General features: G+C 43.8%; 1 protein-coding gene across 5 annotated transcripts in view; it reads right to left on the bottom strand.

Moving 5' to 3' along the window:
* The window catches only part of PIEZO2 (piezo type mechanosensitive ion channel component 2), a 211,056-nt gene extending 201,461 nt beyond the window's left edge, over positions 1-9,595 (bottom strand). For all 5 annotated transcript variants that reach the window (XM_082234898.1, XM_082234901.1, XM_082234902.1 and 2 more), the window contains exon 1: positions 9,199-9,595. In XM_082234898.1, the coding sequence (XP_082091024.1) occupies positions 9,199-9,262 (64 nt within the window). In that variant the 5' untranslated portion in view covers positions 9,263-9,595. The remainder of the gene's footprint in view (positions 1-9,198) is intronic.
* Between the last annotated feature and the right edge of the window lie 6,168 nt (positions 9,596-15,763).

Genomic DNA, 15,763 nt, shown 5'->3' with positions numbered 1-15,763 from the left:
AAATGTGTTTGTGGAAGGGGGAGGGAGGTTTGTGTTTTTTGTTCATGTTTTTATCATGTATTTTATGTTGTGAACCACCAAGATCTATGGATAAAGGTCGGTATAAACATATAATAAATAAATAAAAGTAAATCAAATGGGTATAAGAAACGGCACATGGTAGTTTTAAATTCTACCATACCTACCTTTCACTTTTCCATAGAAGCTGGCTACTTAAGTAATCATCAGGTTTTCCACTCATTTATACCAAGCAAAAGAAAAGCAGAAGAAAAAGCAGCAACAGAAGTATCAATTGTCCGACTGCATCTCTGCTCATTTAGTTTTAACCAAAACATGTGGAGAGATTGCTTCCACTTAACATGATAGCATTTCTGGCATTAAGCCTGAATACAAACACAATAGCTTTATCACCTACCAATTTGCTTGCCATTGTTAGGTAATTGGACAGTATGGTAAGAGACAGCAACTGATGACTGATCTATGAGGTTGGTTTCACACATGCAAATTATTGATATATGACACCAAACATCTGCACTCAGGTGTACAAATGAAAGCCACTTCAGTTAAAAATTGGTAACATTATTGCTGCTTCAATGCAGGGGTGCCAACTTGAATAAAATATTGTGGGAGCCCATGTAAGCCCCACCCCACCCCACCTAATTGATCACATGATTCTGCACACAAACACCATTTGAATGGCAATGCTCATCAACTTTGGAGCTACCAGCCCCCTCAAATATTTTATTGGGGAGGGCAAAGCCCCCTTGGCCCTAGGAGCTGGCTCCTATGCTTCAATGGAACATGAGTCTTCTAAAGATTATGACAATCTTTTTAAAAACAACTTTTTTATAATCAAAGATCAGAGGAATAATAAATGATACAAATAAATAGACCAAGTCTTCTCATGTCATTTGTTGCTATGAGCTGTGTTAATCCTCTCATGAAGATAAGATAGAAGGGGAAGCCCCAACAATATTTAATTCCTGCTACTTGCAGTTTAATTGTACAAGCACATAGATTGGGTTGGGGGGGGTTGTTTCAAAACCCAGATCACCATAACAGGGCTGTTTTTATATGTTATGGATATTAGGTTCCTCAGTTTGTTCCACATTTCCTCCTTCCCCCAATGGGCAAAGCAGACAACTATATTACTGGGGCTGAGGGGAAAACATCCCTGCCTCAGTTTGGGTCCAAGTACTTTGTATGCCCATTCAAAATCATCAGCAGAGATTATCAGGTCTGGAAGCAGTGATTTAAGCCATGAGGCAATAAATTGCACAGGAACATTCTATTCCACTCCCTCCCAAAAAAAGAAAGAAAAGAAAACGTAAATTATTTCTCCTATTTCGATTTTCTGCATCTTCAAACTTGTTGTGTATATCTAAATTTTCTTTTTGTAATTTTTGCTCTTTTTGTCATAGATATGGCATACTTCTTTTGTTGCTGTAGTTGTTTATGTTAAAGAGTCAAGCCTCATGTTTCATTGGAAGCATTAGTTATTTCCAAGGTGTTTTTTTTACCAAGCTCCTTTATGGATTCTTGTGCTACAAATTCTTTTATTCTTTTCTTATCTCATTTTCTTTCTCCAACAAGAAAGGACCTTTTTTGAGAGCGGTGCCATCTAGGCTGTGGCCCGCATTAGTGTCCATGTTGAAGTGAGCCTTCTATTACCAGGCAGGAAGAACTGAGTGAAGTCTTTTATTTCCAACTTTTCTGAATCCTTTTGTGTTCCTGTCTCCTTTCTTCAAGGTTTTGGGGTTGTTTATTTAGACATTTAGGGCTTTTGCTCCAAGCTGTTTTTCTGGGTGCTGGGTTTAAGTGGCCACCTTCTTTCCTTCATGACCACTCTAATAATTGTGGCAATTAAATATTTTCACTAAGTGAATAATACACAAGTGTGAGCAATAAGCTTTGAAGTCACTCCAACAGATGCAGCATTATGTGCCCAATCAGTTATCTATCCATCGAAGAAATGATACATACAGTAATCTCTTCTAATAAGTCTGAAAACAGATTTCCTGCTTCACTACAGTATTTGGAACGGTTATTCAAATTCAAGAGAATGGGCAGGTAAACAGAGGAGGAAAACTCAGGTAGTGACCAGAGCTTCATTTCCATGAACACAAATGAGAACAAATAGCTTCATCTCATTTCAACGGCATTTATACTATTACGGACATATAAAACACAAAACTTACTTCTAGTTTGGACTTGCTATCTCACATTCTGGAGTTTATATTTCGTCAATAATGTGGCAATGTTGTGTTTTCATTGTTATCACCTGTCCTGGGACCTTAGGGTGAAGGGTGGTAAGTAAATAATCATAATAATGATATTAAGAATAATGCACGCCTTCAATCTCTTATCAAAAGGGGAGTTCAGCTAGGTAAACATTTTTAAATAGCAAATGAGTTTCATGTCTATTTTCTCTTAAAAATGGCTTGGAACAAAATACAGTAATGCCTTTTATAGCTATTAGAAGAAAAGCCCAAGAGTGAGGTTTAGAGTATTAATGAAAAAGCTACTTCTCTGAACATCTGGGGGCATTTAACCTTCCTCTCTCTGCTCTCACCTGCCATTTCCCCCCTTCCTAATATAACTCACCCTACGTAATGATAGCTGAGTTAATGTTTCTCAGCCTATTCTCCATATAGAATTACCTTCCCATGGTCCTTAAAGAACACGTATCCTCCCCTTGCAGATCATCCCACAACCCTTATTAGCCACCATATTTCCTCCCAAAGCACAGATCAAATTAACAACTTCTCCCATTCCTTGGCTCTCACCCAAAACATATTCTACATTGTGCCTTCTTAACTATTACACAAAATATGTTTTATTGCCTCACAAAGCCTGGGAAGTTCCCACGTTCAATTAAATGCAGGATCTCCCATTTCTGTCACTGAGTCCTCTCCATGGTCATAAGGACAGCACAAACCCACTCCACATTCCCATATGGCATTACATCCAGGGAGAAAATGCTCTCTGAACAGTACTCAATTCAACAGCTCCGCAATCCATCTTCAGAATACACACTCCAGCTGCTCAATGAGCTTCCTCAAGCATAGTATGATCCAGGGCTCACCTGGGATGACTGTCATCCCTGCTCTTTTTAATATCTTACTTGGTGGTATGTTTTACAAGTCTGACGGGCAGCAGCTTTCCAGAGTTTCACAGAGGGGTCCCTCCAAGCCCAACCTGGAGATGTGAGGGTGTAAGTTACCCAGAACCTTTGAGATGGCTGAGATTTGGTTTCTAACCACCCCTGGTTTTTATGCTTTCAGAAAAGCCATCTTGGCTGCCAGTCCGAGACTGTGAGACTTTTGGGAAAGTCTCACAGTAGTTTCCCTGCTACCTCTCCCTTTCCTGCCTGTGTCAGATCTGTAGGGATAAACAGGGAAAAGAAATGTGGTGGGAAAACTTGAGAGTCTGAACAGCAACAACCAAAAGCAATATTAATGGGGTTTTTTAAGTGTAAAAAAAAACCCGGATGTGTCGGGAAGAAGAACCAAGCCATGCCCACCTCATCTTAAAGGAAAGTGAAACTCAAGCTCAAAATTCACAGAAATTTCACCTTCCCTGAAACTTATTGAAGAATGGCCCTTTACAGAGGGGACAAACGGCCTCGTGAAAACAGCAGAAAAGTTCTGTTTACCATTAGTTTTAGCTGTTATATAGCAACTAATTAGTACGCATTCCTTGTTTGGGAAGTATATGCATTAAACCAAGAAAATTTAATTTAGATTGTTCTCTCATTGGGGGGCAGCTTCAAATTAATCTGTCCTGGATAATAGACATGACAGGTCAATAGTCAAGTAAAGCATATTAAAACACTGATTTAAATCCCATACTAAGTGCAGGATTCAATGCTAATTGCTAGTCAATGATGAACAGTCTCACTGTCTAGTCCACATTCAAAGAAAATGACACCTAACCAAATTAGCTAATATCCTAGATCAGGCTTCCTCAAACTCGGCCCTCCAGATGTTTTGAGACTACAATTCCCATCATCCCTGACCACTGGTCCTGCTAGCTAGGGATCATGGGAGCTGTAGGCCAAAAACATCTGGAGGGCTGAGGTTGTGGAAGACTGTCCTAGATGCACATTCAGACCCATCATATGAAACAGCTCTTATAGCAAGACATCACTGCTGTGGAATGCAGATAGGTGGGTTACATATTAGAACAAAAAGATTAGGATGTCAGAAAGAATACTAATTAAGACTTTCCCAAAAGGATGGACTGAATGTACAAAAAAGGGATTAAAAAGAAATCTTCACCTCCATGATGAGAAGTGTTGCTGGTCTTATCAAATTGTTTTACTTCCCTCAAAATTGCTTGGATACTTCTCTGATAAAGAAACTTTAATAGTCCCTCCAAACTTTAGGTAAAACTTAGTTCCCATGACTTAATAACTACCACTGCATATGGAATTTATTAATGAGATCCAAATGTGTAGAGGCAATCCAGTGCTAATGAGAGGCAGATAATGATACCAACAAAACAGCTTGAGCAGGTGCAGACAATGTCATCAGGTCAACCCAGCCCCAAAGAGGAACTGGAAAAAGAGCACACCTGTGCATACCACCCACTCAATGCACTCCTCCCACCTCCAACATTCCTGTATGTCCACATTGGGAAGACATACCCAAAAATGGCCTTTACCCACAACATTTAAAACACATAGCCTGGAAATCAGTGGCTCAGCTGAGGGCTATCTTCAGCACTATAGGAAGATCAGGTGTGCAGTAATCCCATGATACTTTTTTCTTTTTTCAGCAACACTCCTTTTGCTTCTAAATTTCTCAAGTGTTTTGACTGAGCAGGAACCTCCAAAATTGCCACAAAATTTGACAGCAACTCTAATATTAAATACATTTAATGAAAGACCAAATGTTCATCAAATCAAGTACCTGTTTTACTAAGCTGTACTCCCTCCTAAAACAACCAAAGAAAATTCAAACCCTCTATCCCGGAAGGAAAAAAACCACAAGCTACTTTATAAGGCAACTGTTAATTAAAAAAAACCATTAACAAAAACTTGAACTAATAAATCATCGATCTGCTCCACAGCATATCTTGAAGCATCTGGGACCCAGAGCCGAAGCTTCTGTCCATAAATCAGCCTCTATGTTTATGTTTGTCCATGCCTCCTGCAGCTTCCTTTCAGGCTCTTGGTAAAACAAAGCTTCATTTTCTAGGGGTGGGGGAGGATGGCAGTGCGCACACTTTAGCAGGCCAATTCCAAATCATATGCCACATGTTACCTGCTTTTATTCTTGTACAGCAAGTCTTAAAGCCTATCAGTTTCCATTATAACAGTTGGACTAAATTGGCGCCAATCCAAAGAGTTTGGCTTTAACTGGGTTGTACATTGGACTGCCATCAACTTGGAGTTTGCCTTCACAAGCTGAGAATTGTTTACAGGCCCACTGCATAAACAAAAATTGCAGTTTAAATCTCTTGGATACATACATTATTCCGCAGAGTAGCCAGCTGCCTCTCATTACCAATTTCTATATAGAAATGGGGCCCATCCCCATCGCATTCGGATAAAATCCAAATGTGCAATATCACGTGAAAAGGAATTACACACACAAAGAAAGGGCAATTAGGATCAGAAGGGTCCTTAAGAGAACTTATTTACAGGCTCACAAGGAGCCAGTTTATGCAGAACAGCTTTGCCACTGTACATCTCTAGAGAAGCTGATCTGAACTTGCTTTCTTGCATTCATTCCAATGAGACATAAGCATCTCCAACTTCTATGCCCTCCAGAGCAACTAACAAAAGCAGGTTATGTTAATGTTAACTACTATTGTGATCAGATAAATTAGTAAACAAGTAAATTGGTCCTCAAGAAAATCCACAAATGTATCACAACATAGCTCAAATGATGGACCTGGCAAGCTACTTACCTGGAAGCAGTTGTTGCTCACGTCCAGATAAATGGACTACTTCAAGGAAACAGAGCTAGGAAAGAATACAGAGCTAGGAAATAATGCTTTAAACGCATTGTGTGAATGTGGTCTCTTTCACTGGGAGATAACTGTCAGAAGACTATGGAACCACATCAGCTACCCTAACTTCAAAAGTGGTCATGTGTGTTTACATAAAGTTCACATTTCACACCTGAAAGGTAGATGGGGGAAATTGAAATATGCATTTTGGAGTTGACAGAGCTGAGATGTAAGAGATTGCCTGGCTCAGAAATCAGAACAGACGTGAAAACAATTGGTGCGTCTCATACAGAAATGGAAAAGGCAAAAGGGATCAAATGGAGGAATGTGTCTGTGTAGATGTTACAAATCATTTTACTATAAAGGAAGCACATGCAAGACAAAGTGCCTTTTGAAGATGAATGATTTCTTCAGGAGTACTTCAGGCAATGGCATTTCCCAGATAACAAATGAATAAAACAACAATTACAATTAAGTCCAAGCCTAATAGCAAGCAGCTTTGGGCAGCCTCCAAGGTTTATGTATGAGTTATGGGGAATCCTGGAGACTTGATTTGGAAGGTACTTGGGGAGAATAAAAGCTCTGAAACCTGGGCAACAGCCTTGACAACCTCATCCAGCTGCTTCAGCTGCTGAAAGCCTGTAATATTTGGGATGGCTTCCACAAGTGAACAGAAATAATTAGGAAGGCGTTTTAATGAGATCCAGATCATCAGGATTTGCAATCCCTGGTCAGAGGAAGGCAAGGTTGTACTTCCTACTTCAGGCACAGGAAACATGGCTCTTGTGGCGGGAGCTCCACCTCAAGGGTGCATTTCGCCAAGTCACTCCTGAGAAGTGTTTGGCTCAAATAAAATGACTCTCCATGCTTGCGCCATGAAGCTATGCTGCCAAACTAGAGTCAGAACCACCCTCCTTAATATTATAATCACCTTGTACAGGGTTCTAAACTATGCAATATTCAGATGCTAAGCTCTCCAGATGGCAATTCACACAATCTGTAGGAAAAAGATGACGATTGGCAGTTCAGGACACTGGTGTAAAGTTGCAAATGAGTCCAGATGATAATAACAGCAGGCATATCACAGTAGTTTTTAGCCTGTTAATGAATACAGTTGATTATTTAACTAGAAAAACAAATTCCTGCATTACTAGTATCTATTCATCTACGCTTGTACTGAAGACACTGGGAGCACTATTTTCTAAAGGAAAGGATTGAGAGCTTATCAGCACAGCACATACACTCTGGCCCCCACCCCTCTGCACCACAGAGATACAAAAGCAAATGTTTAAAAGCAGCAAAAAAACAACAACAAACACCACCCCAAAACTTTCATGATTCTAATCATGCCTTGACCAAGCTACACGGTTATGGAATGCTACGGTTTTGCAGGCAGCTTGACCTCAAGTTTGTGATCCTGCTCATGGAAACCACAAGATTTTGGGGCACTGGGATGAGGGATAAAATGTTTGTTTCTTCCTTCTATTAAAGATGCGGCATTTAGCTGGTGTTAGTATCATCCACTGAAGAATATTTGCCCATTCACTGAACTACTGTGAAATTCAGTGAGGGCACAGAATTTTTCATGCTCTCTTCCTATGTGTCAAAACAAAATATTTTAGAAAGGTGAGAAGCATCTGATGACTGGGTGTGAGGGAGCAGCTTCTACATGCCTCAAAGGACATTCCCTTCCTCAACTCGTAGAGGAGGTTATCCAGAAAGTTAGAAGAAGTTACTCAGCACAGATGCATCACTATGCAGATTTCCCAGCCAACAGGGAAATCAGTGGCACCACCTAATTATGTGGGCAATGTGTTTGAGACACCAATACTTCAAAACAGAATGAAGTATCTAAACTGGATTTATAATTACAGAGTGCCAAGTGAATGGAATGTGCTCCCACAGACTTTAAGTCACAGGCATTACCAAGTCCATGAATGCCTTGACCCATAAATGGTAAATAAGGAACCAAGAATGAGCTACCAAATTAAGCTTAATCTGTAACATATCAGTGCTCCATGTGTTAATCTCCATCTGAATATTTAGACTCAGCGTGATCTTAAATCCTGGACACCATTCTTAATGCTTTTTCTGCATTGTACTAACAGGCCACAATAACCCTGGTGGTATTTCAATTTTAGTCGAAGTTCATTCACCAGCTGTTATTTGATTCATTCTCTTGCATGCAGTATATCTGTCCTGTAATATATGAAGTGTGATCCTAAACTCAACTCACTGAGTGCAATGGGTCTTACTCCGCAGTAGGCGTGCTAAGGACTTCAACCAAAAAAAGAAAATTTATTCATTCAGATTCCTGTTTTGTGTCCAGGTGGACATAGATTAATATTAATTGCTGGTGGCACTCTAGAAATAATTTCCCCTTGGTCATACAAGAGAACTAGAACCAACTTTTCCTCTACTTGAAACATAACCAACTTGTTTTTGTTTAAACTAGATTTTGTTTTCAGGTAAGAAAAACCCAAACATATGTAAAATATGCTTTTCATGTAAAGGCCATTTTTTAAGGTGTGGCCTTAAAACAGAACTATGATCTTTGGGAATCAATAGCGCACAAATACTTCCCAGTAAATGCAAAAAAATATTTTTTCACTTCTTAATATGCAACTGTGCTTTAGGCTGTAGGAGAGTATGCAGCAAATCAGGTTAATTCTGTACAGGTTTAGGCTGCAGCCTTATACACCTGGAAATGTCCCATTATACTGAATGGGACTTACTCCTGAGCAGACTTGTGTAGGATTGTATTAAGCTGAACAGATCTTTTCACCCAGTGCTGCCCTGCCAACTATTTAAATACAATTCTTTACACACTAATCTGAGAGTAAATCCAACTTAACTCAAGGGGACTTACTTCTGAGTAGACATGGAAAGGGTTGCACTACAAATCAGTTTTGAAAGTGCGTAAGTTTCTATTTAATTTGACATACATCGGGTGCAATGGCTCTTTCAGATCAGGTGGAGTAAAAATGAAAAGTTTAAAGAGAAGAGGCAAAGGCCACAGCATTAAAATAAGGCTATTCTTAAATAATATGTATGGGGTAAGTGATACAGTATTCATCCCCGTAGAACAAAAGGTGCCTCAGTTTTAGAGAGAAAAATATCCAGGATGTGCATTACATTCAAGAAAGAGACTTTAAGACTACCTACTTCCAGAATAACGGTCTTACATTGCCCGCCCCCCACTATCACCCCCTCTGTCCCAGCAAGAAAAACTCCGCATACCAGTGACTAGACAGATGGGAAGTAGTAGTCTGAAGATCAATCCACACACCACTTCTGTTGCCATCGCTGGGAGATGGGACCACTTCGAGTCTTGGCGAAACAAAGGAGACCAGGATCACTTGCAATGTCACCAGGCGCCAGCTCCTATCTTTGAGGGCCACCCTTGTCCGGGGCTGGAGCAAACGAGCATTCTCTCTGCGTGCCCTGCAGGCTTCTTCTCAAGAGCCCTTCGACATCTCCGGAGCAGCGCGTCCGAAAAGCAACAAAAAGCCCAACAACTCCGCAGCGCAGCTAGCAAGACCCGCTTCTTAAGGCTTCCAACTCAAGGCGCACCGTTTCTCTTGCAGAGGAAAGTCTTTAGTTTGTTCACTTGAGAACCATTTTGCTCCAGCCCTCATCGGGGCGGGCGTGGGGTGGGGGTGGGGGTGGGGAGGGGGGTTATCGCCTTGAGCGCTGCCTTAGATGAGCTCAAACGGAGCCGTCTCTGTCGCGCATGGCTGCGGATCCCTCACAGTTCACGCGCGAGATTCCCAGACATAACAAGAGCCGCCCGTCGGGGACCAGCCGAATTTCGGGCGCTCCGAGCGAGGCGCCACCAAACTGTCCCGAGCGTCTAGGCAGGAGGCATCGCGGGAGCGTCGGAAGCTGCCCAGCGGCCAGCTCTCCCTTGCGCGCGCGCTCCGTCTCAGGCGAGAAAAGCGCGTCTTCCCAGCCGCGAAGCTCCCGTCCAGCCGCCACAGCCCGGGGCTTCGCCTACATATCTCCACCTCAATGAAACTTGGCGTGACCCAGCCCCCTCGGCGGGGCGGGCCAGACGGGGCGGGATGGAGCGGCCCCGAACCAATCGCGGGAAAGACGGCGAGGGAGGCCGGAGTTTCAGGCGGCTGAGGAGGCGACAAGCCCGCCTTCTCCCGTAGCTCCGCCTTCGCCCAGAAGGCTCGCAGGAGATTCCCTGACGGGACTAATCACGAGCCAGGTGTTGTCCGGAGAGAGCGGCTTGCTCCCGGTCAGGAGAGCGGGCGTTTTCTCTCCTCGTCGTCGTCCGCGCATTTCTCCGCGAGGAGACAGGAGCCCGCGAGTGGGCTGAGGCCGCGAATTGCGCGCGCTTTCTCTCCTCGTGGAGTGTAGCTGGCGCCCTGCCGCGTTGCCTCTGGCCCGCGCTTCCGTCCTCGCAGCTGGAGAGGGCAGGTGCGCAAGTGGCCAGGCGGCAACCGCTCCTGCAGGGCACGGTCCGCTCGTTTTGTGCCCGGCTGGTTCAGCAATGTGGATTGGGCGCAGAGAGCCCAGGCTTCCCCACTGCGCCGCCTGGAGGGCAACCAAATGCACAGAGGTGAAGGCTGTTTCTGCCTGCACTTTCTCTTGTGGGGTTGGCGATTAGGTCCACATCTCCCTCTTCTGCTGGCACTCAGGGAGACTGCAGGAGCCCCCGGCGCTTACCCTGTTCGATGGATAGCCCCCGTTCTAGTATGGTAGGAAGGGTTAAGCAAGTTACAGTTGCTGTTTTGTTTATAAAAGTGTGTGTTTTATTGGTTAAAGTACCATCAAAACTTTACATTAAAGAGTGAACAACAACACAGCAACAACCCCAGGCATCTTGTGGTTCATTGGACAAGGAATAGGGCGTTTAGAGAGAGCACAGGGCAAGTTTTAAGAGCAGCCACATCGACTTCTGATCACTCACGCCAGGGACACTGGGGGTTGAACCTGCAACATTTAACATTGGCATCTCAGGTTATGTACACTTCAGGTTACAGACTCCGCTAACCCAGAAATATTACCTCGGGTTAAAAACTTTGCTTTAGGATGAGAACAGAAATCGTGCTCCGGCAGCGCGGCAGCAGCAGGAGGCCCCATTAGCTAAAGTGGTGCTTCAGGTTAAGAACAGTTTCAGGTTAAGAACGGACCTCCGGAACGAATTAAGTACTTAACCCGATGTACCACTGTACATGCAATGCATGTGTGCTACCACTGAACTGCTCACTCACCCTGTTCTGAGGCGAAATAGGGAGGATTGGGCCCAGCAGGGTAGTCCAGACTAAGTGCACAAGAATTTATGTAAGCTCTAATACTCACATCCTCCCTCTTTCTTTGAGTGGCACGGTTGAGGGGATTGGGCTCAGTCTCTTCTGCTGCATCACCCACAAAAAGAAAGTACAGACACACAAGAGACGTTAAGGCAGCCGATCCTTGGATGAGCAGCAGATTCTGCTCCAACTAGGCAGCTTGCTTACCTGGGTGCAGCACAATCCTTAGCACTGCACCTACCAAAGTGAGATAGCAGCAGGTAAATAAATGCAAGCAACAACTTTTGTTTCTTGCCTACTTCTGTGAGATGGTGAGGCTTGTACCACTGAGCGGGGAACAGCATTGTTGTTGCTGAGCATGATACAGGGGGCATGATAAACAGGTCTCCACTCACCCAAGAGAACCCAGACCTCTCAGAGCCTGCTGTATCTCAGTAGTCAGTGTCAAAGAGACTTTCCTGAGACACCAGAACAGTGGTAGCCAATGTGGTAACCTGTTCCCAATGCTGGACTGCAACTCCCATCACTGACTGTTGGCCATGACTGGGTCTGACGAGAGCTGGAGTCCAGCAAGATCTGAAAGACATCACATTGGTACTAGACCATCAGCAGTTGTGATCTCTAGGTACAATAAATCCAATCAAGAATTGATAAAAGGGCTGGTAGAAGAAAGATGAGAGAAAGGAGGCCATATATATCAATATATCACCCAGCCCTACCTACTAGCTTTCTTTCTTTAAGAAAGTAATTTGAAAAAGTATGATGCATTTTGTTTAGGTGTGTGTGAGCATGAAGTCAATCCCTTATTTTAACGATAAAATGTAAAGACCGAACAGGATGAATTCACTTTCACTTTTCCTCATCCGTGATTTTACGTGGTGTGACTTTGTATTTAACACTTATTTTGGTTGATTTTACAGCAAGCCACCCTTAAAGAATAGTTTATGCAACTGATTTGTTGAAACAAACCATAATGTTAACGATAGCTTAACTGGTTTGGACAGTTCAGGAAGCTGCAGTTAATTAAAAGCAGAAGTAAATATCACTTGACCAGGGAAGGGAGGAGAAGCATACAAGCCCATGAGAAGGCTAGACCTGTTCACACAAAGCAGGGATGTGGTCCTCCAGATCATGTGGATTCCAACTTCCATCATTCTGAGTCAGCAATTTGGTCAGGGCTGATGTGAGTTATAGTTCAGCAACATCTAGAGGGCTACAGGCTTTCCCAGCCCTAACAGAGAGCTAGACCATGGTTTTGTAGAATGCCTGAACATGCCAAATGCATTTCATGGGTTGATTCTGTCACATTCCTCAGAAAACACAAACTAAGGCTAACATGTTCACTAGTGTTCTTCAAGGCTAACATGTTGATCAACAAAAATGTGTGTGTGTGTGTGTGTGTGTGTGCTAATTTCACATCCACTTATATACCATCTAGCTAAAACCCCAATTGCAGCATCTGGAGAGCTTGAGCAAGCAGAGAGGATGGAAGTCAAGGAGGAAATTGTAGGACTGAAAAGACCAGAAGATAAAAAATGCAGCTCAAGGTACAGGCTGTCCAGTAGCTAGCTTTTTCTCACTTTTATATTGCAGTCCTTTGTACACATACCTGGGGAAGCTTAATTTAATATAGTGGGATTTAAGGTAAAGGTAAAGGTACCCCTGCCCGAACAAGCCAGTCTTGACAGACTCTGGGGTTTGTGCGCCCATCTCACTCAAGAGGCCGGGGGCCAGCGCTGTCCGGAGACACTTCCGGGTCACGTGGCCAGCGTGACAAAGCTGCATCTGGCGAGCCAGCGCAGCACACGGAACGCCGTTTAGCTTCCCGCTGGTAAGCGGTACCTATTTATCTACTTGCACTTAGGGTGCTTTCGAACTGCTAGGTTGGCAGGCGCTGGGACCGAGCAGCGGGAGCGCACCCCGCCGCGGGGATTCGAACCGCCGACCTTACGATCGGCAAGCCCTAGGCGCTGAGGCTTTTACCCACAGCGCCACCCGCGTCCCTATAGTGGGATTTACTCCCATGTAAATATACCTAGGATTGCACAGCTGAATAGTGGTCTTTAGAAATGCATTATAAAATAGATTTTTAAAGCGAGTGTTGGTATTATACGTAATATGTGCTTAGTTTTTTAAACTATTTAGATATTATTTTTCTATTTCTTTTTTTAAAAAGTATGAAGAATTCACATGCCTGGCTGGCCAAAACTGGTAGCTAAAATATACATTGGCAGTAGACTTCACTTAAGCTATCCTCTGTAACTAGACAAAGTTTGGCAGTTGATTGTGCTCAATGAAAAAGGTGCTTGCTGTAGGTTTTTTATTCCTAAAAATAAGCTGATAGGAACTAAAAGCACAGAACAGAATTTGCGACTTTGAGAAACTCTGTTGGGATCCAGCATTTTGAGTACACTTGAAAACTGCTTTACTCTGGTTAAGTGTAGCATCAGTACATGGGACTGTACACTGAGTACATGGGACCCGGTGGCGCTGTGGTCTAAACCACTGAGCCTCTTGGGCTTGCTGATCGGAAGGTTGGCAATTCAGATCCACGTGACGGGGTGAGCGCTCGTTGCTCTGTCCCAGTTTCTGCCAACCTAGCAGTTTGAAAGCATACCAGTGCAAGTATATAAATAGGTACCACTGCAGTGAGAAGGTAAACAGCATTTCTGTGCGCTCTGGCTCCTGTCACTGTGCTCTGTTGCACCAGAGGCAGTTTAGTCATGCTGGCCACATGACCCAGAAAGCTGTCTGTGGACAAACGCAGGCTCCCTGGGCCTGTAAGCAAGATGAGAGCTGCACCCCATAATGGCCTTTGACTGGTCTTAACCGTCCAGGACTCCTTTACCTTTACCCTTACTACTGTGCCCCTCTGGGGTCCGTGGCCTAGGTGGCTGCTTAGGTGGCCTAATGATAGCATTCACCCTGATTACATGGTGCGTGAACTGCCACGGCGCCCCTGTGGGCGGCTTGCCCTGCCTCCGCCGTTATGGGTGCCGGAGCAGCTAGCTATGTCCCTGGGAGGTAAATGGTGTTTCCGTGTACTCTGGCACTTGTCACAGTCCTCTGTGTGCCAGTAGCAGTTTAGTCCTGCCAGACACATGACCTGGAAAGCTATCTGTGGACAAATGCTGGCTCCCTTGGCCTGAAAGTGAGATGAGCACTGCACCCCGTAGTCACCTCTGACTGGACTTAACCGTCCAGGGCTCCTTTACCTTTACCTGGCATCAGGTATTCCCATGCTGTGGACACATGTTGCAAGCCAATCCCTACTGGGAAGAACAGGAAATAATTGAGTTATTCTGTCCTACCTGGAACCAAAAACACTGTTCCTAGGAAAAGGTGGTTGGGTTATCCAGGCTAGCCTTCATGAACCTGCCACCCTTCAGATGTTGTTGAACTCCAGCTCCCATCAGCTCCAACCAGCATGGCTGGTGGTGAGGAATTATGGGAACTGTAGTCTAGCACCATCTGGAGGCTACCACTGACCCAGGGCTGTGTATACACTTATTTTTATATCAGTAACTGCAAGGGAAAGGTTGGCATGCTGAAGCTAGGTCTAGACAAATTCCAAAACTGAATCAAGGAATACTTTGCGCTTCTCATTCACTTATACTTTAAGGAAACTCACTATCTACCTTGAGAAACCATAGCAAGGGACTCATGCTAACAGATACTAAATCACTTAGCATGCTACTTTTTGTGCATAGCTAACATGAGTACAAAGTGTAGGAAATATGAATGGTGTACATTTATATTATTCACCATTTCTTTTCAAATGCTTGCTTGTGAGCACAATCATCACCCCCCCCCCCACAAACCTCCTGCCATTCAGATGGACTTGGGAGAGGAAAGCTGAAAATAATACGTTCAGGCACCATTCATATTTTTTAATCAATTATTTGCTTACTACATTTTATCCCAGCCTTTCCCACCAAGGGCTAAGTACAGTTTGTACTTGGACATGTGCACCCTAGTAAACAAAATATTACAAGGTGGACTTCACCAACGTGGTGCCCTCCAGATGGTTTGTAGTACAACTCCCTATGGTGGGGATTGTATTCCAACATATCTGGAGGGTACCTGGTTGGTGAAGGCTGGTATAAGAAGTAGCTATTAATTTACCTAAAAACCAGATTCTTGGTTTTAGGTGCAGGGAAGTGAAGTTAAACTCCTGATTGAGCTATGTGAGTGTAGCCTTGGTGTCATCTACTTCACAGGGTTGACATTCTGATATACTTGGGCAAAGTGAGTTAAAATGTAGTACAGTGGTACCTCGGGTTAAGAACTTAATTTGTTCTGGAGGTCCGTTCTTAACCTGAAACTGTTCTTAACCTGAAGCACCACTTTAGCTAATGGGGCCTCCTGCTGCTGCCACGTCACCGGAACACGATTTCTGTTCTCATCCTGAAGCAAAGTTCTTAACCCGAGGTAATATTTCTGGGTTAGCGGAGTCTGTAACCTGAAGCGTATGTAACCTGAGGTAGCACTGTACCTAAGGCTGCAATCCTATACACACACCAGGGGGTAAGTCCTAACTA

This window comes from Podarcis vaucheri (genome assembly GCF_965113315.1).
Source record: "Podarcis vaucheri genome assembly, chromosome: 8".
Taxonomy (NCBI): Eukaryota; Metazoa; Chordata; class Lepidosauria; order Squamata; family Lacertidae; genus Podarcis; species Podarcis vaucheri.
Note: the sequence above shows the minus strand (reverse complement) of the source record. Positions and strands in the feature narration are given on the sequence as shown.